This window comes from Rhinoraja longicauda, chromosome 6, assembly GCF_053455715.1.
Source record: "Rhinoraja longicauda isolate Sanriku21f chromosome 6, sRhiLon1.1, whole genome shotgun sequence".
NCBI lineage: Eukaryota > Metazoa > Chordata > Chondrichthyes > Rajiformes > Arhynchobatidae > Rhinoraja > Rhinoraja longicauda.
In genome coordinates, this window is record NC_135958.1 from 66,457,150 (window position 1) to 66,479,340 (window position 22,191).

At 45.7% G+C, this 22,191-nt stretch overlaps 1 protein-coding gene across 4 annotated transcripts in view; it reads left to right on the plus strand.

Annotated features, from left to right (window-relative positions):
* cdr2l (cerebellar degeneration-related protein 2-like) overlaps window positions 1-21,277 on the plus strand; it is a 29,403-nt gene extending 8,126 nt beyond the window's left edge. For 3 of the 4 annotated variants that reach the window (XM_078401196.1, XM_078401195.1, XM_078401194.1), the window contains exons 2-6: window positions 1,475-1,587; window positions 8,410-8,558; window positions 14,083-14,265; window positions 16,105-16,269; window positions 18,746-21,277. In XM_078401196.1, coding sequence (XP_078257322.1) covers window positions 1,549-1,587; window positions 8,410-8,558; window positions 14,083-14,265; window positions 16,105-16,269; window positions 18,746-19,610 — 1,401 coding nt within the window. In that variant the 5' untranslated portion in view covers window positions 1,475-1,548 and the 3' untranslated portion in view covers window positions 19,611-21,277. The remainder of the gene's footprint in view (window positions 1-1,474; window positions 1,588-8,409; window positions 8,559-14,082; window positions 14,266-16,104; window positions 16,270-18,745) is intronic. The other variant, XM_078401197.1, reaches the window with a different exon arrangement.
* Window positions 21,278-22,191: the final 914 nt, after the last annotated feature.

The window sequence follows — 22,191 nt, forward strand, 5'->3', positions numbered from 1 at the left end:
GTATGGTACTCCGGTGTTGTACTGTGCCTGTCCTGAGCCCACTAGTACTGTGCTCCAGCGTAATACAGTGACGACCCGTCCCACCAGTACTGTATCCCAGTGTCAGGACACTCAGCCCAGTTCAGGCGGTGGTGGGACTGCACAGACTGGCAGATGTGGACCTCGGTGGATCTGAGACTCGTCTGTGTGGATACATTTGCTGGAGCTATGAGGAGAGATTTCAACTAACGTAGTTGATTGATGGACACAGGAAGATAACATTACATAGCATAAATCAATGGTACACAAATGATTAGGAGAGATAAATAACACCAAAAGAGAAACTCAAATTTGTTTAAACAGGAATATATTAAGAGGGTCTAAGATTTTCACTGCATATGTGTGAACAGGTATTTTAAACAGTGACTCAACTGTAAGAACAGTTGGGATTTTGATGATGATGCAATATTACAGACCTGGCTAAAAATAGGCAGGAACAGGTTCTAAATAGTCCTGATTTCAGGAAAGAAATGGATGGAGGGTGTCGGTATTGGCTGAAGAGAAAATTACTGGAGGTGTCCTGGGATCACTGGGGACAAAATCTGTTTGGAATTAAGTAATAGAGGTGAAAATGCACCCCTGAAAATATTCTCCAGAATTGAGGTGTCCCCAATTTCAGTCATGGAGCTGCTTACGTGGAGCTTTGGAAGGCCAATCTCCCAGTCATTGTCAGCTCACTTACTGACCCTTAGAAGGGGTTGAACCATGCACTGAACATCCGCTCGGGAAAGGCTTGCCCTTGCAGTACCTTACCCATTCTCTAACGATAAGAGATTTGTAGATAAATTGCAGGGAGGTGTAAGAGTAATAAGCTTATAGCATTAGGAGATTTCAGCTTCCCAATGTTTACTGGGTTCGCTTTAGTGTGGTTGAGGTGGAATTTTTAAAGAGGCGGCAGTACTGGACCTAATTGTAGGGAATGACATGAGGAAAGTGTTTGGAGTGTCAGTAGACAAACATTTTGGAGATGGTGACCATAACACTGAAAGTTTAAAGGTAGGTAAGCAAAAGGAGAATGCTGATTTCAGTCATGTCAGGATTTGGTATAAGTAGCACGAAATGTGCAGGAAGGAACTGCAGATGCTGGTTTAAACCAAAGATAGACACAAAAAACTGGAGTGCTGCCGCATTGGAGTGCTACAATGCTGGAGTTGCTTGGCTCAAACATTGGCCTTGCCCAGTGTTATTCACATTGGGATGTAGATTTTGTTGGCCAACCCTGGACCTTTGTCCATCCTGAATTGTCCTTGAGTTTATTTAATGCAGTATTTCATCTGTCTGCACCTCTCCATGGTTGCTGATCTAACCATAGTGTTTTACTGTGCGCACCTGTTCCCTGCCTCAAGCAGTGAATGCAGTGCTGCAGTAAGGTACCTTGGGATGCATTGAGGGAAGGAAGGTGCCATGCAAATGTAAGTCTTTTTCTTTCCGGCAGATCTGCACCTGGCAGCAGAGTTGGGGAAGACTCTTCTCGAACGCAACAAGGAACTGGAAGATTCGCTACAACAAATGTACACAACCAACCAGGAGCAGGTCCAGGAGATAGAGGTGAGGAGGGTTCAGGCTGCAAGACACAACACGAGTTCAGTTACCAGGAGGGGTGGGGGTCTCCGTTTCTTGTCTGTATGGAGATAATGAGCCTAAATTGGTCCATGCTGGAAATTACCTGCATTGTGTCTCGGTACCCCTGAATTGGTAGAGAAGGTCATGGTGGGAAGGAGGGATGAGGATGGCTGTGTCAGCCAGAACCCCGAACTGTGTCGAGCTGGACGGTTTTAGTGGGATGAGGCCTGGTTTCCCTGTGTACATGAAATGAAAAAAAACATTTGTAGATGTTCTGTAGGATGCCCGGAGGGCTGGCGACTTATACCTGTCTTTCATGCAGTTATCAAGTGAATGAGAATCCGCGAGTAATGCGAATTCTTCCAGTAAAGGTTTTGCACCAAGATCCATCTTACAACTTTACAGCCCAACAGGCCATTCTGCTCATTATGTCCACTCTAGATCTCTGAAAGAGCTGTCCAACTAGTCTCATGTCCCAACTACTGCATTTTCTTCCCTTTTGGCACTATATCCAATTGATCTTGGGTTTACCCAAAGATACTAGAGGAGCAAGATGAACCACTCCGTCGAAATCCCGTATACTGAAGTGTAGTACGCAAAGGAGCGGAACGTCCGCCATTTTAGCAGTCAAAACCCAGCGTTCGTTGTGCCTCTCGCAGTGTAATCGGTGTTTTGGGGGAACAGTATGTGTGATGATACCATTAAAATGCAGAATGTATCTCATCTATCAATTCACAGATTTTTGTTATTTTTCTTTTTAAATGTTTCTGCAAGTTTCTGCCTACTAAAATGGCGCCATGACGGTTTTGAGAGTCAAGTGGCCTATCTTGCTCTGCTCTATTATCTTTGGGTTTACCATAACATTTGCTTACTGCTGCTTTTTAGGTAGCAAATTCCAAAATCACAATTCACTTCTATTTGAAAATCAAAAGATCTGCAGCTACTGGAAATCTGCAATTAATGACAGAATACTGGAAAGGATCAGCTGATCCGGTAGCATCTATAGTCTCCATCTCCTCGTCGGGTGAGGCAATGGTTGCGCTGGGGATAAGCTATTGAAACCATCTTGTTGACAGACATGAAAATTGGTCAACAATAGAGAGGAATTAGAGATTTGCCAAGACTTCCTCCATCCTGTCATTTGTTTGTACAAATTATATCTTCAGTTTAGCAAGAAGCCCCCATGCTAAGAGTTTCCCTTGAGCAAGATGCTTCCCATGGTTATCAATGAGGAGGCAGGCAGCGGTGAAGACTGGGCCTTTTACACTCTTCATTTTGTGTCTGTGGCTGGATGCTGACAAATGTAGCAATGCAGAAGTGAACTCACTGTCTGTTCCTGGTCCACTGCACAGGGGCTTGATGCTTTTAGCATAGAGTAATGGTGGGTCTGAGCCCAAGAATACAAAGAGAATTTGAGAAGCAGAAAGAATGCATCACATATTGAACTGATGCCAACTGGCTGCTTTGCTAGTTTGTGCTGCTGGAGCCCCACTCGCAACAGTTCTGCAACTTGATTGTTAACAATGAAAGGGTCTGTCCAACTGAATTCTGTTGCCAGAATCACCCTGCAGATGTTTTTCATTCCAGTTGTTTCTTGCTCCCCTCACCTAGTAGCTGATCTATTCTTACCACAATATTCCGGTGAAAGCAGGCTTTGTTGGACCTGTTCAATTTTGAAACTAAGCACTAAATTAGTGAATAAATACTTTTAAAAAAATGCTTTAGCTCATATATACAGCACAGAAGCAGGCTTTTGCCACAACCAGTCCTTGCTGGCTTTGGCCCTCTTCTGATCTTGTGTTATGTAATCTGTGTTTAACTCTGTTCCTTTCTCCTTTTTTATGCTTGTCCAACCATAACTTGAAAGTATACGTTGTCATCATTGCTAAAGTGGATTGGAGGGGATTGGTACCACAGTGCTTGCTGACCATGCTCAAAATGTACCAGTCAGCACTGTAAATACTGACACTTTTTGACTATGGGAAAGCATGTGGTGGAGCTGAGGTACACCCCCACCCAAACATTCCTTCAATTTCCTAAATTGGTGATGGTTGAAAGATTCTGAACGATCAATTGCTATCATTCCTCTGAGTAACTCCCTTGGCATGAGTCAGCGCTAAACGCTGAGCTCTTTGCTGATTGCTGCCTTAAACGTCAGTGCTAAAGATGATGCTGCAAATTTAAGGTACTTAAACCAACAATCTACTAAGAGAGGTGATTAAGTCCCAATCCAGTCTTAAACAAAAATAAACCTAGACTCGTACTCCAGTACAATCCCAAGGGTCTGCAGCATTTTTGGATATGGTGTATCCATATTATGTCCCATTTATTTATGTGAACATTCCTGATGTAAATATATAATACTATTACTAGGTGCTTGGGAAGCTGAAAGAGCTGAAGGAGGATACGTCACCTGGGCTGGATGGACTGCACCCTAGGGTTCTTAAAGAGGTGGCTTTCGAGATCGTGGAGGCATTGATAATGATATTTAAGGACTCATGGAGTCAGGAGTGGTCCAAGATGATTGGAAAATTGCCAATATTGCCCCGCTGCACAATAAGGGAGCAAGGCAGTATAGGAACTATGGGCCGATTAGTCTGACTTCGGTGGTTGGTGGGATTTCAGAGTCCATTATAAAGGATGAGGTTATGGAGTACTTAGAAGTTCATGATAAAATAGGCTGAAGTTAGCATGGCTTTGTGAAGGGGAGGTCTTGCTTGACAAATTTGCTGGAATTCTTTGAAAAAGAAAATAGCAGGTCAAAGGAGAGTCAGTAGATGTTGTTTACTTAGATTTTCAGAAAGCCTTTGATAAGGTGCCACACATTTTGCTGCTTAGGAAGATGAGAGCCCACAGTATCAAAGGGCAGATAATAGGATGGATAGCAGGTTGACTGGACGGCAGAAGACCAAAAGTGGCAATAAAGGGGGCTTTTCCTGGTTGGCTGCCAGTGACTAGTGGAGTTCCATGAGGATTGGTGCTGGAGCCGCTACTCTTCACATTGTATATTAATGATTTGGACCAGGGGATTGAAGGCTTTGTGGCACAGTTTGCGGATGATACAAAAATAGGTGGAGGGGCAGGTAGTGGAGAGAAAGCAGAGAATCTGCAGATGGACTTGGACAGGTTTGGAGAATGGGCAAAGAAGTGACAGATGGAATATAGTGTAGCAAAGCGTGGAGTCATGCATTTTGGTAGCAGGAATAAAGGTTTGGACTATTTTCTAAATGGGGTGAGAATCTAGAAATCGGAGGTGCAAAGGTACTTGGGATTGCTGGTGCAGTATTCCCAAAAAGTTAATCTACAAGTTGAATTGGTAGTAAAGAAAGCAAACTCAATGTGAGCATTTATTTAAAGAGGGCTTGTATACAAAAACAAGGATGTAATGTTGAGGCTGTATAAGACGCTGGTAAGGCTGCATTTAGAAAATTGTGAGCAATTTTGGGCACCATCTCTGAGGAAGGATGTGCTGGCTCTGGAGAGGGTCCAGAGGAGGTTTACAAGAATGATCCCAGGAATGAGTTGGTTAACCTATGATGAGCGTTTTTCGGCACTGGGTCTGCACTCGCTGGGGTTTAGAAGAATGAGGGGGGACCTCATTGAAACATACAGAATAGCGAAAGGCTTGGATGTAGAGAGGTTGTTTCCACTAATGGGAGAGTCTAGGACTAGAGGTCATAGCCTCAGAATTAAAGGATGTTCTTTTAGGAAGGAGAAGTGGAGAAATGTCTTTAGTCAGAGGTGAATCAGTGGAATTCTTCATCACAGAAGACTGGAGGCCAAGTCAGTGGATATTTTTAAGGGAGAGATAGATTCTTGATGTCGGAGGTTATGGGGAGAAGACAGGAGAATGGGGTTAGGAGGGGAGATAGATCAGCCATGATTGAATGGCGGAGTAACTTGATGGACCGAATGGCCTAATTCTACTACTATTCCTTATGACCTCATGAGGCATGCTTTGTAAGTTTGCAGATGAACAAAAACAGTGGTTGTTGATTTACAAGATTAATTTATAGAATAATGAGTGGGTACAATGGACTAGGTCATAGCACATGGAACCTAAACTTTAAAAGTGTATGTCATGCATTTTGTGAGGATTTTTAAGACATAAATAGTGAATGGTCTAGCCCTAGGAAGTACTCAAGAATACAGGGATCTTGGTGTATAAGTCTAACAATCCCTGAAGGTAGATAAACTGGTGAAGAAGGCATATGGGATACTTGCCGTCATTAGCCGAGCATAGAATGTAAGACTAATAATTTTATAAAACATTGGTTAGGCCACAGCCATAGCACTGTATACAATTCACGGAACAACATTTTAAAAAGCATTTGATTGCACAAGAGAAGTTGTGAAGGAGAATGTTCCTGGGATGGAGCATTTCATGAGAGACTGGAGCAGAGGAGACTGATTGAGAACCCAATTATACCTGAGTATACAAAATTATAAGACTGATATTATGAGGGAGGAAATGATTCCCCATAGTCTAGATTTCTATAACGAGAGAGTGTGGGTTTGAGGGGTAGGAGATGTACAGGAAATTTAAGGAATCATTTTTTTTAAATCTGAAAGCTGATTGGAATCTGAAATGCAGTGGGTGGTAAAGGCAGGTACTGAACATTTAACTATCCAGATGAGCACATAAATTGTCATAACAGAAGGCTGCAGATCAAGTCTGAAAAATGGGATTGGTAACAGAAAGTATAGTTAATGATCAGCATGGTGGGCTGAAGGGTGTGTTTATGTTGTGTGACTGAAATATTAAACAGAAGCAAATTCTGCTTCGTGAAGAAGAACCCATGATATTTGAAAATGAGAGGTCACCAAGAAGATTGATGAGGGCCGGGCAGTGAATGTTGTATATGTACTTTAGCAATGTCCTGCATAGTAGGCTACTCTGGAAGGTTGTACACATAGAATCCAAGATAATCTAGCCAATTAGATGCAAAGTACAGTTGTGGAGGGTTGTTATTTTTTATTGGAGGCTTGTGACCAGTGGACTGCTGCAGGATTTGGTACTGGGTCTACTCCTGTTTGTTATCTACATTACTGATTTGGATTACAATGTTGTTTACAATGTAAGTAAACCTGCAGATGAACCCAACATTGGTGGTATAGTAAACAGTGAGGAAGGATATCTAAGTTTCCAATAGGATCTAGATCAATTGGAAGGTGACCCATGAAATGGCAAATGGAATTTAACTTTGACAAGCATGAGGTATTGCACGTTGGTATGTCAAACCAGTACAGGACGTGCCCAGTAAATGGTAGACCCATGTGGTTGCAGAACAGAGAGATCTGGGAGTAGAGGTGTATGGTTCCTTGAAAGTGGTGAGTCAGGTAAACCATGTGGTGAAGAAGGAATGTGCTTGCTTTCATTAGGAAGGGTTTTGAGTACGAAAGTTAGCACATCATGATGCAGCTTTGCACGATGTTGGTAAGACCACACTTGTAGTGTGCAGTTCTGATCGCACAGCTGTAGGAAAGATGTCGATAAGCTGAAGGAAGAGATTCACCAGTATCTTACCTGGACTTGCAGGCTTCAGTTGCAGGGAGAGGCTGGATAAACTGGGACTTTTCTCTTTTCAACGTAGGGGACTGAGGGAGTGACCATATTGAGATGTACAAGATCATGAGGGCCATGGATAAAATAAATGTTTAGTCTTTTTCTCAGAGTAGAGGATTCTAAAACTAGAGAACATAGGTATAAGGTAAGAGATTTTCACTCGGGCAGATTTTGCACTCGGGGTTAGACTGGAGTGAGTTGCCAGAGAAAGCTATAGAGGCAATTACAATTCCAACTTTTAAAAGACTTGAGAGAATTGATGAGGGCAGGGCAATGATGTTGTCTATATGGACGTGGGAGGACCACCGTGAAGAACAATGGGGGGACCGCCATGAAGAACAATGAGGACTTGGCGTAGGACACGGTGGGAGAACAAAGGGAGACCCGGTGTGGGGGAGGGGCACTCTAGTTTAGGATCCTCTGCCATGGGGATGTCTCTGTTTGTTTGTTCATTTGTTCGTATGAAGGCGCTGTGCACACGGCAGCCAGTCAACAGTCGCTTGTCTTTTTCTGTTGATCTCACTTTTAATTTCATGTTTTTGTGTACCTTGTGTGTTGTGACTGTCGGCAGACTAATTTCCCTCTGGAGATGAATAAAGTTTTATCGTATCAACTTTAGCAAGGCCTTTGACAAAGTCCTGCTTGGTAGGCTACTCTGGCAGGTTAGACTTTCATTCTGGTAGAGTATGCACAATTTGAAAGGTTGCTGGAAACAGAGTTTATAGCAATCCACAATGGAATTGGAAATAGGCATGAAACAGAACAATTTGCAGGTTCGATCAAGGACCATACATAGTTAGAATGAGTTGTTGGGTCTTTTGGTGCTCAATTATTCCTTTTTCAATGGTTTGTCTGCAGTACCCGTGGAGATGAAGAAATCCACATTCTGTTATTGTAACTTGCTCATGGTGAGCCAGCATTGGATAATTTCTGTGACCAAACAACCATTCTTTGACAACAAAGATCTATCTACCATTGTTATAGGCTGTAAAAGATAATACACTGCCGCCCAGATTGACTTTCATGCACTGGGCCCAGTGATCTTGGCCTGTAGCATGAGGTTTCATAATTAGCCTGGGTCCTGAGCTAGTGAGAGGGGCAAAATTCTCGAGATCCGTGCCCGACTGCAGTTATTGATCAAATCAGGTTGGGAATTCCTTCAGAACACAACTGTGCATCCAGTGGCTCAAGCTAGTTCTGCTGTTGAATTTAGTTTGTCGCATGTCGCTTTTGTCTCGTAGTACCTCAGCAAACAACTGGAGATGTTGCGACAAATGAACGAGCAGCATGCCAAGGTATACGAGCAGTTGGATGTAACGGCACGTGACCTGGAGCATAACAACCAGAGGCTGGTGGTAGACAGCAAGGCTTCACAACAGAAGATAGAGCGGTATGTATCTTGGCACAGGAACAACCAGGCATAGCTCATCCCACTTGCAGAATAGGCTTTCACTGTATTAAATAAACTTCTTCTACATTAATGAAGGAAAGTAAGTGAACATTATGAGTGAATGAATGCTTTATTGTCACATGTGACAAGTCACAGTGAGATTTTTTACAACCAGGACGTTGGTACCACAGGAAGTCTCCCTTCCTTTGGCATGGAGTCCACCAGCCACTTACTTACCGGGAATCTCACACATTTCTCCCCACTGATCCTTGCAGAAAATGCTGAAAAGAAAGACTTGGCACTCATGCACCCTTGGTACATCAAGGAGATCATAAGCGTACAATTGGTATAAGCTGGGAGGACAACCTGTGTGCTCAGCGCAGAGCTAAACCCGTCAATCTCAAAATGAGAGGTTACAGGACCAGATCCAAGCAGATGGCTGGTTAGTGGACATCCCTGACATCCTCCTCTCCCAAAGCAAAGGTGGATGGACCAGCTAAATATCTTGTAGACCATGCCAGGGGTGATCCGACGCCCTCTTCTACTAAGTAGTAGGATGATGACCTGCATCATGAGTGAGCAGCTCTCCAATCTCTCGGGTTTCCACAGAACCGCTGCACAGTCACCCTGCAATGTCTCAGAAAGCTGTGCGACCATCCCGAGTGTCCCTGGTACCTGATTCTTGTAAGACATCCAGTCAAATCCTCCAACATCATTCACCCAGTCCTCACAAAACCCTCTGGTGCAATAAAAATTGAACCAGTCGGTCAGCATCTGTGAAACAAGAAGCAGAGTTTCAAGTGGTAGACCCTTTGGCAGGCCTATAAAAGGGAGAAAACAACTTGCAGAGTGGGTGAAGAATGATTGGATAAAACAAAGGGAATATCTCTGATGTGGCCAGATCAGGATAGCCTTGGTAATAAGCTGTTGCTCAAGCCATCTGGTTGATAGGCTATTGAGGGAAATTGGAACAAAAGGAGAATTTTGTTTGTGATGTACCTAAATGACTTGGCTGAATATGTAGATGGGTTGGTTAGGAAATTTGCAGACAACGCAATTGGTAGTTGTGGACAATGAAGAAGGCTGTTAAAGGATACAGATCTAGCAGAGCAATGGCAAATGGAGTTTAATCTGGACAAGTGTGATGTGCTGTATTTTGGGAAGTTGAATGCAAGATGAAAGTATATAGTTAATGGCAAGACCCTTAACAGCACTCATGTACAGAGATCTTGTAGTCCAAGTCCATAGCGCCCTGAAAGTAGCAAAAGAAGTAGATAGACTGGTAAAGAAAGCTTATAATAATAATAATAATAATGCATTACATTTATATAGCGCTTTTCAAACACTCAAAGACGCTTTACAGGGATTTCTAGAACATAGAGAAGTGAATAAATAGATAAATAAGTAAACGAACAGAGAAAGGAGACAGAAGGTGAGGTGACCTTCAGTGGTTGAAGGCAGTGCTGAAGAGGTGAGACTTCAGTGATGTTTTGAATGTGGTGAGTGAGGAGGAGTCTCTGACGGTTTGGGGTAGTGAGTTCCATAGGGTGGGAGCAGCAATAGAGAAAGCCCTGTCCCCCCAGGATCTGAGTTTGGTCCGGATGGGGGGGGACAGGAGATTGGCAGCAGCAGAGCGTGGGTGCAGGTGGGAGTGTGCCTGTGGAGGAGGTCAGTCAGGTAGGATGGGGCCAGGTTATGGAGGGCTTTGTAGGTCATGAGGAGGATTTTGTATTGGATTCTCTGGGGGATGGGGAGCCAGTGGAGTTTGTAAAGGACGGGGGTGATATGGTCACAGATCGGGGAGTGGGTGAGTAGACGGGCAGCGGAGTTTTGAATGTATTGAAGTTTACTGATGATTTTTGAGGGTGAGCCATAGAGGTGTGCTTACCTCCATGGAGCATTGAGTATAGGAATTGGGGTCATGTTACAGCTTTATAAAACTTGTCTGCATTTTGGAGTATTGTGTGCGGTTCTGGTTGCACCATTACAGGATAGATGTGAAGCTTAGTTTATTATTATAAACGAGATACAGTAAAGAGCTTTTGTTTGCGTGCTATGCAGTGGAAAAAAATATTATACATGGATACAATCAAGTTATCCATCATGCAAAGATAAAGGGTATGTAATTTAGTGCTAAGATATACCTCTGAAGTCCAATAAAGTCTGATTAGAGAAAGTTCAAAGATCTCCAATAAGGTAGAAGGGAGGTCAGGGCCGCACTCTAGCTGATGAGAGGACCGTTCGGTTGCCTGCTAGCAGCTGGGAAGAAACTGTTACTGGATCTGGAGGTATCTGCTTTCCAACTTCCATATCTCCTGCCTGATGGGAGAGGAAAGAGGGAATGGCCTGGGTGAGACTGGTCCTTGATTATGCTGGTGGCCTTGCCGAGGCAGCATGGTATAGATGGAGTCGCTGATTTGTGTGAAGGTCTGGGCTACATCCACAGCTCTGCAATGCCTTGCAGTCTTGGATGGAGCCGTTCCCAAACCAGGCTGTGATGCATCCCGATGCTTTCTGTGGCATATCTGTTGATGTTGGTGAGGGTTGTTGGAGTTATGCCAACTTTCCTAACCCGAAACGTCACCTATTCCTTCTCTCCTAGATGCTGCCTGACCTACTGAGTTACTCCAGCATTGTGTGATGCCAACTTTCCTAAACCTTCTAAGGAAGCAGAGGCTTTGCTATGCTTTCTTGGCCGTAGCTTCCATGTGGCTGGTTGAGGTCCAGCTGCTGCTGATATTTATTCCAAGGAACTAAGTATTCGGCCATCTCCACTTCAGTGCCATCAATGTAGATTGGGGTGTTTGCATCCTGAAGTCAATGACTATCTCCTTTGTCTTGCTGACATTGATGGAGAGTTGTTGTTTTCACACTAAGTTACTCTGTGCTCGATCTCCTTTCTGTGCTTCGTTTAATTAGAGGGTGTAGAAGAGGTTTCTGTGCGCCATCTTGTCAGAGGGTGTTGAAGAAGTTTCCCAAAATGCTAGCTGGATTACCTACACCAGTGGTGTCAAACTACCATCCTGTGACCCACATCCGGCCCGCGAAGGGGTCCAATCCAGCCCGCGGGATGATTTGGGGGGAAAAAGCGTTGTTAGATTATACACAGAAAGTGAGCTACATGACCGCTTAAACTCGCAGGAAATATGAATTTTACACAGAAGGAAAATGCAAATCCGATCTGCAGCTGTCACATCCCCACTCCCCAGCTCCCGGGGGTGAGTGGAAGCTACGCCCATATCCCGCCATGCGCTGACGCGGGCGGGAAGGGGCCGACGCTGGGGAAGGTGGGGAGTCTCAGCGTTGTTGTGAACACCGGGAAGTGCCTGGGCTGCCGCCACAGAGACCGCCACCATGTACCTGAGACCCAGGTGAGTGCGTGGAGAGAGGCTGGTGGGAAGTCGCCGCACTGTGAATGGGGCCACAGCCAGCAATCCAAAATCTGAGCTGCTCTCCAGGGTGGGGGCTCTGGGCTTGGGTTAAGGTTAGGTAGGATGTGAAGATGTGCTGGTAGTTATGCAGGAACAGGAAGAGAAGCGAGAAGGTGGTGGTAAAGGAAGGGGATGGGGAGCAGATGAGCGAAGGAAGGGTTTTTAAGGGATGAGGAAGGGAAGAGATGTTGTCGAGGGAGGGGAGTGGGGGAGTAGGTGGTAAAGAAAGGAAGTAGGGAGGGAGGGGGTGAGGAAGGGAGCAGATGAGAGAAGGAATGGTATTTGGGGATGAGGGAAGCGAGGGGATTTAGGGATGAGGTAAGGAAAGAGGATGAAGTAAGGGAGGCGAGTGGAGGAGTAGTTGGAAGGAAGGAAGTGGGGATGAGAGAAGGGATAAGCTGAGGAAGGGAGATGGCAGGTTGGAGAAGGTGAGGATAGAGAAGGACATGAGAGGTGAGGGGAGAGGATGTGAGGGAAAGGAAGAAAGACATAAGGAGAAGGATGGGGAGCAGGACCTTCAGGTGAGATGATGGACAAACCATCTTTCACTATGCCAGGTAGCTGCTGTTTGGCTGTTCACCACCCAGCCAGTCCATTGTGGGCAAAACATAAACACTGTAGGAAGACTATAAGACAGGGTAATAGAATTAGGCCATTTAGCCCATCAAGTCTACTTTGCCATTCAACCATGGCTGATCTATTTTCTCTCTCAACCACATTCCATTGTCTTCTTTCTCCCTGTAACCTAATCAAGACCTGTCAATCTCTGCCTCAAAAATACCTAATGTCTTGGCCTCCACCGCTGTCTGTAGCAATGGATTCCATAGATTCACCACCCATTCCTGCTAATCTCCATTTTGAATGTATGACTTTTTATTCTGATGCTGTGACCTCTGGTCCTAGACTCTCCTATTACTGGAAACATTATTTCCACATCCTCTCTATCTAGGGCCTAGATACCAATCATAAAAATAATGCTTTCTAGGCAATCTTCTTAAGAAACGAAATTCGTAACGTGAAACACTTTGTAATTATAGCAGAGACTGAGCCACAGGAGAGCAGGTTGAAAAAGCGAAGGCAACAAAAGCTGTGGGAGCACACGCGCGTGTGTGTTCACCCGTGCACAACTGATCCGGCCCGCATGAAGTCGCATTTTGCCCATTCCGGCCCGTGACCTAAAATGTGTTTGACACCCCTGACCTACACAGAGGTTGGACAAAGTTGGATTGTTTTCTCTGGAGCTTTGGAGATTGAGGGGAGACTTGATGAATGTATATAAAATTATGAGACATAAATGAGGTAGACGATCAAAACCTTTTTCCCGGGGTAGAAATGTCAAGAATTGAAGCACATATCTTTAAGGTCAGAGGGGGAAAGTTTAAGATGTGTAGGCCAAGATTTTTTGCACAGAGTCATGGGTACTGGAACATACTGCCAGGGATGGTGGTGAAAGCTTCCACCACATATGATAGTGGCGTTTGAGGCTTTTAGACATATGAATATGTAGGGAATGCAGTAATATGAATTGAGCATTGGCAGTAGTTTAATTTGGCATCATGTTCGACACAGACATGGACCAGACAGACAGTTCCTGTGCTATATTGTTCGGTGTTCTAAAAGCTCTAACTGCAGATCAGTGCTGTAAGCTACCACATGCAGGAGGTATTGATGTGGGAGGAAACCAGCATTCCTTGGGGGAAGCCCACAGGGAGAACTGAGCAAACTCCACACAGTCCGCACCAATGTCAGGATTAAACCTGGATCACTGGAGCTGGAAGGCAGCAACTCTACTGTCTGTGCCATTATTTACCTGAGAACTTGCTAGTTAACCAGCAATCTGCCAAAGATTTCCAGTTGACCGGTTAATTGGCTCTTGTAAATTGCCCTGAGTGTATAGGTGAATGGGAGAATTTGGAGGGTGTTGATGAGAATGTGGAGGAAATAAAGTGGGATTAGAGTAAATGAGCAGTTGATGGTTGGCTTGGGCTGAAGGGCCTATTTCTGTGTTCTACGATTTGGAGAAGGCCAACCATACTACGGCACCACCATTCCAGCAGTCAGGAAACTAGATACATTATTTTTGTTTGATTTAGCTTCTGCTGGATTGGACAGTACCTGCACAGTATTCAACTATTGGGACTCATCCTTCCAGACACGTCCTTCCCTTCACTTGGAGCAGCTGAATCAGCGGCAGAAGGAAACAGCCTTGAGGGATTCACAGCCTTCCCACCGCAGGAGCAGCCTTGCTTCATCCCGCAGGAGGGGATGGATTCATGGTGATTTCTGCATTCCCCATACCATCAAAACTGCCTCTGGAGCTCATGATAATGTGGTGGATGGCCAGGGATCCACATCAGAACATCACCTGCCTTCAACAGGTGGCCCCTGCACTGACAGGCCCTCTATCAGAGCCCTGCCATCACAGACAAATTCTCAACCACCTCAAACCTGTTCTTCCACCGACTCCCTCGGAACAGGTGTGCTCCCTAGCATCAGGCCTAAGGCTGAGCTTGGTCTTGGGCTACTCCTTAGTGACCAGGGAATGTGCCTTGGGAAGTTTGGATTTCCTCTGCACGTTTTATTTGCCTGAACTCTGCAAGAGCTTCTGGTGTGGGGTAAAAGGGTGAGACAGCAGCGCCATTCTGGATTGCTGTGATGGCATTGGCATCCTCCAGGTTGAGATATATTTTGTAAATGTGCCCCACTGCCATGCTGTCACCATGCTGTCCATAGCCTAGAAAATGGGAGGCTGTGCCCTGGAACTGGACACTGTTCCTTTATGCCAGTCATATGCAAAGCTGGTGGTGGGTGGAGAAGACATGGAGTTTCTTTACTGAAGACTGAGCATGATTGGAAACCCATCTTCCCCAGACTTAGCAGGTTGAGGATAACCAAGCTCACTAGGATTGAAGGCTGGGGCACTGAATAAACCTGCCTGCTGCAAAATGTCCTCAAAGTGGTTGAACAGCAGGAAAATAACTGAGGCAGGAATTAAGCCCATTTGTGCCTAAGGAAGACAGACTTTCCATTCATTTTGGAGGTCGTTACAGTGGTTGGCCACCTCAGCTAATGCCTTAACCCTGACCTCAATTACCCCATATTTTGATGTAATAAGTCTAAATAATGATGCCATGGGAACAGTTGCAACTCCCATATAAACGAGGCACACAAAACCTGAGAGGATGAAAGCGTTCCCCCTTACCCCCCCAGGCAGAATCTCCTAACATCTAGAGGACTGTGAACACAGCAAAGCCAAAGATCAAAAACAAGGCCCAGGTTCAAGGTAAAGGCAGCCCCCATCCTGGCAAGGCCCAGGGTCCCAGGCAGCCTGTCCCCAGAGTGTTAATGGGACAGTGTAGAACTTTACTCTGCGTCTAATCTTTTTCTTGCGGAGTTTGTTTGTTTTGAAATAACTTAAATTACACTTTAGTCAATTTAAACCATTGTTGTCATTATCCAGAATGTACTCCAGCCCTTGCAATGCCCATAGTTGCACAAAGCCATTGGACACTGCTTTGTCACTCAAGATTCACCCTGGCATGGATCTAAACAGGAATAGGCAATTGGCTCAGACATACCACATCACCAATGTGCTTCCTGGACAAGTGAATGGCCATCTTGGTCATCCCTGGAGCAAACTGAGGAAGTCCCCTCTGTTCACTGCCCAAAGATCAGGAACGTGGGGCTGAAGTGCAACCAAAACCTGAGGAGCAGCTGCTTCAGATACCCTCTCGCATTCATATCTATTATATAAGTGGAGCTGAAAAATCCTTCAGGACACAGAAGTGGTCCATGAATGTACTTAACCTATTGCACATACTTATTGCACGGCACTGCTGTGTATCACATGCAAGTCCCCTAGGTAACGGGTAAAAACTTATTGTGTAGTGACATTCACAGAGGCCCCTTGTTGCCACCAGATGGCAGCGTGAACTGCATGTCACATCTAAATGTCAAGATGAGAGCAAATACGTGGAGTGTAACAGTGTTGTTCTCATCCCAGAATTGGGTGGTACGACATTGTGAAGGCAGCTTTACCTTGCACCTGACCTGCACTGACTATAATTTGTGGATCGGCTTTGTAACTGCATCTTGTGCCCTGTGATTTGAAATAGGTTGACAGAGACGATTGAAGGTCTACAGAACCAAGTGGACATGCTTCATAGCCAAGTGCATGAAATGAGGAATATGGATCAGCTGCGTGTTCGCAGGGATAAACGGGAACGCCGGAAAACTATCCACACTTTTCCCTGCTTGAAGGAGCTTTGTGCTAAGCCCAGGTAATGTTCTGACGAAGGCAATAAAGCAGAGACAGTAAATGATTTACTTGGTTCCAGGATGGGTTTCAGGGATACTTTAGAGAGGCAAAGGATTGACATTAACACCCCTGAGTTAAGAAGCATAAATGGGAATTTGATGGTCAGCACAGGCACAATGGGCTCAAGGTTATACTGTACAACCCTACAGGCAGCCGGATGTACATTCTGTTGATCAGAATCAATTGGAAGCTGGCGGTCTATGGATACAGTGTGATACAATAAGTCTCCAATGTGATTCCCACTCTGCTCAAATACCTAGAGACAGAACTCTCAAGAATGTGATGTGCTGTTGTACAGGCAGGGGTACAATGCTGGGACTTGACAATCTAAATGAACTGATGTTTGAAATGTAAAATGGAGGAACAAGAACTGAGATTACTAGAACAGTTCTAAATAGGATTAAACTGAAGTTACACCTTTAGGCCTGTGTTTGTGACTAGGATTTTCAATACAGTTTCAGTGAATCCTGGTGTTCCTATTGGTTGTTGATCACGACTATCAACTTTTTAAGGTTGTTGCATTATTGTGTCGGAGTGACGAATTACATGTATAAATCGAAGCAAGCTTTGGTAGCCCTATACGTGCACACAAATGAACAGTTCAATGGTTCTTTATTCTAAAATCTACGAGTGAACCTCTGTGCAGCCTGTAAAAAGGAGCTACGTAAAGAACTGCTCAGTGGGTCACTTCTGCACTTCCTAAACCTGCCCACAAACCCAAGCCCATGCTCACTTTCATGACGTTGAGCAAGAGAATTGGGATGGGAGATGGGGTTAGCAAGAAACTATTGCCAAGGTTTCATCTCTGGATCATTGCCCAGTAATGGCCCCTCTGTATCTCTCCTCCCAAGACAATTTTGTAGATGTGAGGAAGAGAAATAAATAGGAAAGTGAGTCCAGCGTAGTTGAGTAGCTGTCAATACTCAAGGGCTACTTAAAGAGATAATTGTTATTTGGGTAGGATACTATAAATGTTGAGAGGCACGGAGAGCAGCTAATGGTAATGGAAGTGGGGGAGTGAGGTAAAGATGGTGTGAGGTGTTGCAAAAGGACAAAGCAAATTGTTGGGTGTCTGTCCTGTAACCACTTTCCAAACGCATTCAAATGCCAGAGAAACATCTAAAATTTTGGGACACAGAAGGCCATTTGGTTCACCAGTCAACAAAGTGCTCGCCAAGTTTAACAATCCTGCCAACTTTGAGTCCACAGCCTTGCTGTCATGGCTTTTCATGTACCCACCCAGTACTGTTCAGGCAGAAATATTTCGCACATGGGACTCTGAGTCAGCACAAATCATTTACTCTAATCCTATTAATACCCCCTGGTTTTTTAACCTTCTCTGCAAAAGGAGTCTTTCCTACTAATTATGCTCATAATTATATATATATATCTTAACTGTCACCTCTGTCATCTCCGCTGCCAGAAAATAATCCAAATTTATCCAGTCTTTCCTCAAAGCTAGTTTTCCAGACATGGCGTAGTGTTGGACATCTGAGCCACATTACCTAGCATGTAAGAAACACGTGAAGGTTTGGAGGAAAGATTAACCAAGGAATACAAGCGAAAATTAAGCAGAGTGCAGGGAGTATGGGGGAATTGAAAATAAATATAACAAGTACAACCAGGGATTTGGCAATTTACATTAACTGCTAATCATTAACAAAAAAATGTTGGATTATTTTTTTAAGGAATGATGATGCTTATTATAATCAAAGCCTGAAAACCTGTAGATTGAGCATGAGCATAGCATGCACATGTAGATTGAGCATAGGTGACACGGTGGCACAGCGGTAGAGTTGCTGCCTCACAGCGCTTGCAGTGCCAGAGACCCGGGTTTGATCGCGACTACGGATGTTGTCTGTACAGAGTTTGTATGTTCTCCCCGTGACCACATGGGTTTTCTCAGAGATCTCCGGTTTCCTCCAACACTCCAAAGATGTACAGGTTTGTAGGTTAATTGGCTTGTTCAAAGTGTAAATTGTCCCAAATATGTGCAGGACAGTTTTAATGTGCTGGGATCGCTGGTCAGTGCTGACTTGGTGGGCCGAAGAGCCTGTTTCCATGCTGTATCTCTAAACTAAACTAAATCTTGTGCCTGTATTCACAAATGAGAGTAATGTTAATGTTGTGGTAATGTCTTTTATGGATAAGAAAGTAAACTGGTGATAATAGAAAAGCACCACAGGTTCAAGGTAAGGGATCAGAGGTTTTGCAGATGAATTGTACCTGTAGGGAAGTCTGAGGAGCTTTGCCCAGGGAGCGATGGAGGCAGGGGCTTAATGGGTCCAGAGGACCCGGTGCATCGAACAAGTGCTGGTAAGCGGAAACTCGTGGTCTGCAGGGAAGTGATGGTCTGAAGGGTCTGGTATGTGGGGTGGAGCACGCGATGTGGCGAGGACCACAGCCGTCCGCGATGTAATCTCTCATCTGTCTCACAGGTTGGGCTCCCAGGACGACACGATGCCCGGGTCGGGCAGCTTGGCCAGTCCCGAGCGGCTGGAGAAAGAGAACGAGCGGCTGCGTTTGAGCGCCAACGCCCTGCGGATGCAGCTGGGCCAGGAGCGGCAGCGCCGAGAGACAGCAGAACGCGAGTGCGCAGCCGTGCTGGGCGAGTACGGCGAGCTGGAGCTGCGGTTGGGCCAGCTGGAGAGCTGCAAGCTACGGGTGCAGGAGCTGGAGGCCGAGCTGCGGGAGCTGCAGCAGTTGAAGGAGGCAAGGAGGTACCTGATCGGCGGCGACGAGGGCCTGGCTGAGGCGCTGCTCCAGCCGCTCACCTCGGCCCCGGAGACGGACGACGCGCCCTCGGCCACGCCCGCCGTCGACCTCGAGCTCGGCGTGTCACGCGTGCGCAAGAGCTGCAGCGACACGGCACTGAACGCCATCATCACGCGTGACGACGTCAGCCGACACGAGGGCAACTACACCCTGCACGCCAACAGCGTGCGCAAGCGCGGCATGTCGATCCTGCGCGAGGTGGACGAGCAGTACCACGCGCTGCTGGAGAAGTACGAGGAGCTGCTGGGAAAGTGCCGGCGCCACGACGAGGGCCTGTGTCACGCCTCCGTGCAGACGTCGCGGCCCATCTCGCGCGACACCTCGTGCCGCGACTTCCTGCTCGAGTGCCTGGAGGCCGAGGTGAAGGCGCCCGAGAAGAGCCTCAGCCAGCAGGTGGAGGCAGCAGACAAGCGGCTGGGACAGTCCCAGCCCGAGTACAAGGCCCTCTTCAAAGAGATCTTCTCCCGCATCCAGAAGACCAAGGCTGACATCAGCGCCTCCAAGTGCAAGGTCAAGGCCTCGGACTGAGCCGCCCGCCCAGCGCCGTCAATGGGAGACGCGCTGACGGATCTCTCTGGGTCTTTGTGCAAAGCAGATATCCATTCTTTGCAGCCGGGCCGAGGGTCAATGGCTTGTCGTTCTCCTGGGTCCCCCTCTCCGGCTGCTTGCCCAGACTGTGGCTGATCTGCCGCGGCACACGATTGTCTTTTGTTCTAAAGTTGTGCCGGTAGGCCGGAGAGATCTGCATTGAAACATCCTGCAGGTTCAGTGAGACTTTACACCGTATTTTGTTGCTGCTGGGGTCGACAACACCAAGGCAAAACTCCCCAAGCGGACCGCGTCCCGGGGCTAGGGGTATGATGGGTGGTGGTGCATTTGTTAGACCAGTCCCCTCATAAATTACTGTTATTGGGGTGGGGTGTTAGGGACACTATGCAATAATGTAATTGCTTTAAGAAATGTAAGTATGTGTCTGACGTGGGAAAGATAAGCACTAAAATGGCTTTTGACAAGATTCCTGCCCACTCCTGATACATAAATATTTGTTTTCAGATGTGCTTTACCTGCCTTTTATATGATAAGATGTCATGGCCCATCTCTCTCCAGTCTTGTATTTCCCCTCCTGAAGTTGCTGAAATGCAGCCATTCCTCTGGGTGATGCCTCTGGATGAGCCCAGATTGAGTGTTTGACCTTGGACTAAAATCGGCCAGGGATCGTGCTACAGCCCTCTCCATCTGGGCCAGTGTTGCTGCTGTTGGGGTTTCTATTTTGCTTAATGTGCAATAGTTTATTAGTCAGTATTATATTAATGTGCTGCCTATCTCTGCCTGTGGGATTGGTGTGCTATCTTTGGTGAGGGCCTGCACGAAAATGGAGCCTAACCAACTGCTGACCTCTTGTTTCACAGTACTTCATCTGTGTTGTGTTGGGTTTGGAAACTCCTGTATAGTTAGTCTTCAGAGCACAACTAACTATTCTGCTATGTAGTGCTTCCAACTACAGTTGCAGTTCCACAAGCCTGCATCAGTTTCATGGACTTAGATATCCCAGATGATGTCAGGGAGTGTCTCATTTTCTCTGTTCTGAGCCATTGGTGATATCTGGAGACTTCACCCACATGAGGCACTATAGAGGTTCTGAAAACTGGATGGACCCATTCCCTTGACTGACATCTCTCAACATAATTCTTCAAGGAATATTGGTTTCTTCTCCTCAATAGGGAGTGGTGCGGAGATGGTGGGTGACATAGGGTATGTAATGGAGTCCAGGGCCCTAATTCTCAGTGGACCACAGGTTGAAGAACAAAAGATATTTTCTGTAACTATGCTGATGGCTATATAATGCAGAACAAAATGAAGGGAGAGGCTAAGGGCAGAGAGAGTCCCAGGGTCTGTGTCTACTTAATTCCAAGGTTCTCGTTCTGCTGGGTAGTAGGAGGTCTGTATAGTTGACTGTGATGTACCCAGATTGAAAAACACAGTCTGAATTGGGATTGTTGAGGGGTTGGGAATTGATCAGATGGAACCCAATCAGCTGATGATGGGTGTTGGGTTTGGTATGGATCCCTGTCACCAATACTGCTTCCTCTCCATCTATATGAGAAGTGCCAAAATTTATGCATTTTTTAACTTTAAAAAAATGTGATTTTCAAATGAGATACTAAACTTTTCCTTTTGTCATTTGGACATTAAAAAGCAATGTTACTGTTACTGCTTGGCGTGCTGTCACTTGTATCTTTGGGCCGGACACTTGTTGAATGGATTCAAGGGCTGTAAGTAGCCGCATGCACACGCGCACACACTCGTGGATCAGCGCACCAGTCTTCTCTACTTCCTTTACTGAACACGGTCAACACAACCACCAGCCAAAGTCCTTGTGCAATTGGGCATCCAGGACCAGTTTCATCTTTCCCCATCCCCCCCACCCCACCCCACTCCATGACTCGCTGGGTTGGAAATGACAGAGAAATGGAACAAATGTTTTGTCTGTATTCACAAAAGATTCAGAAAACTTGCGCCCTCTAACTTTGTTGGAAAATCTCTTGTGTAGAACCTTGTCAAAGGCTTTCGGACATTTCAAATTCACCGCTTCAACTAGTTCGACCCATTGGATGTAAAGAGGATGTTTCCAATAGTGGGAGGGTCTCGGGACTCGAGGTCATAGCCTCAGAATTAAAGGACGTTCTTTTAGGAAGGAGTTGAGAAATTTATTTAGTCAGAGGGTGGTGAATCTGTGGAATTCTTTGCCACAGAAGGCTGCGGAGGCCAAGTCAGTGGATATTTTCAAGACGGAGGTAGACGGATTCTTAATTAGTACGGGTGTCGGTTACGGGGGGAAGGCAGGAGAATGCGGTTGGGTGGGGGAGAGATAGATCAGCCATGATTGTATGGCGGAGTAGACTTGATGGTTAAAAAACGGCCTAATTCTACTTATCACTTATGACCTGTTAAGAAGTATCTCATTAAGATTATTTCATGGTTCACATGACTTCCTTAGTCACAGATTCTAGAATTTTACTTTCTAATGTCCAGAACTGGGCTGTATTTCCCGTTATTTTTTCTTTCTCTTAAATTGGTGGTAAGTCAGGATTGGTATTTATTTATTAAT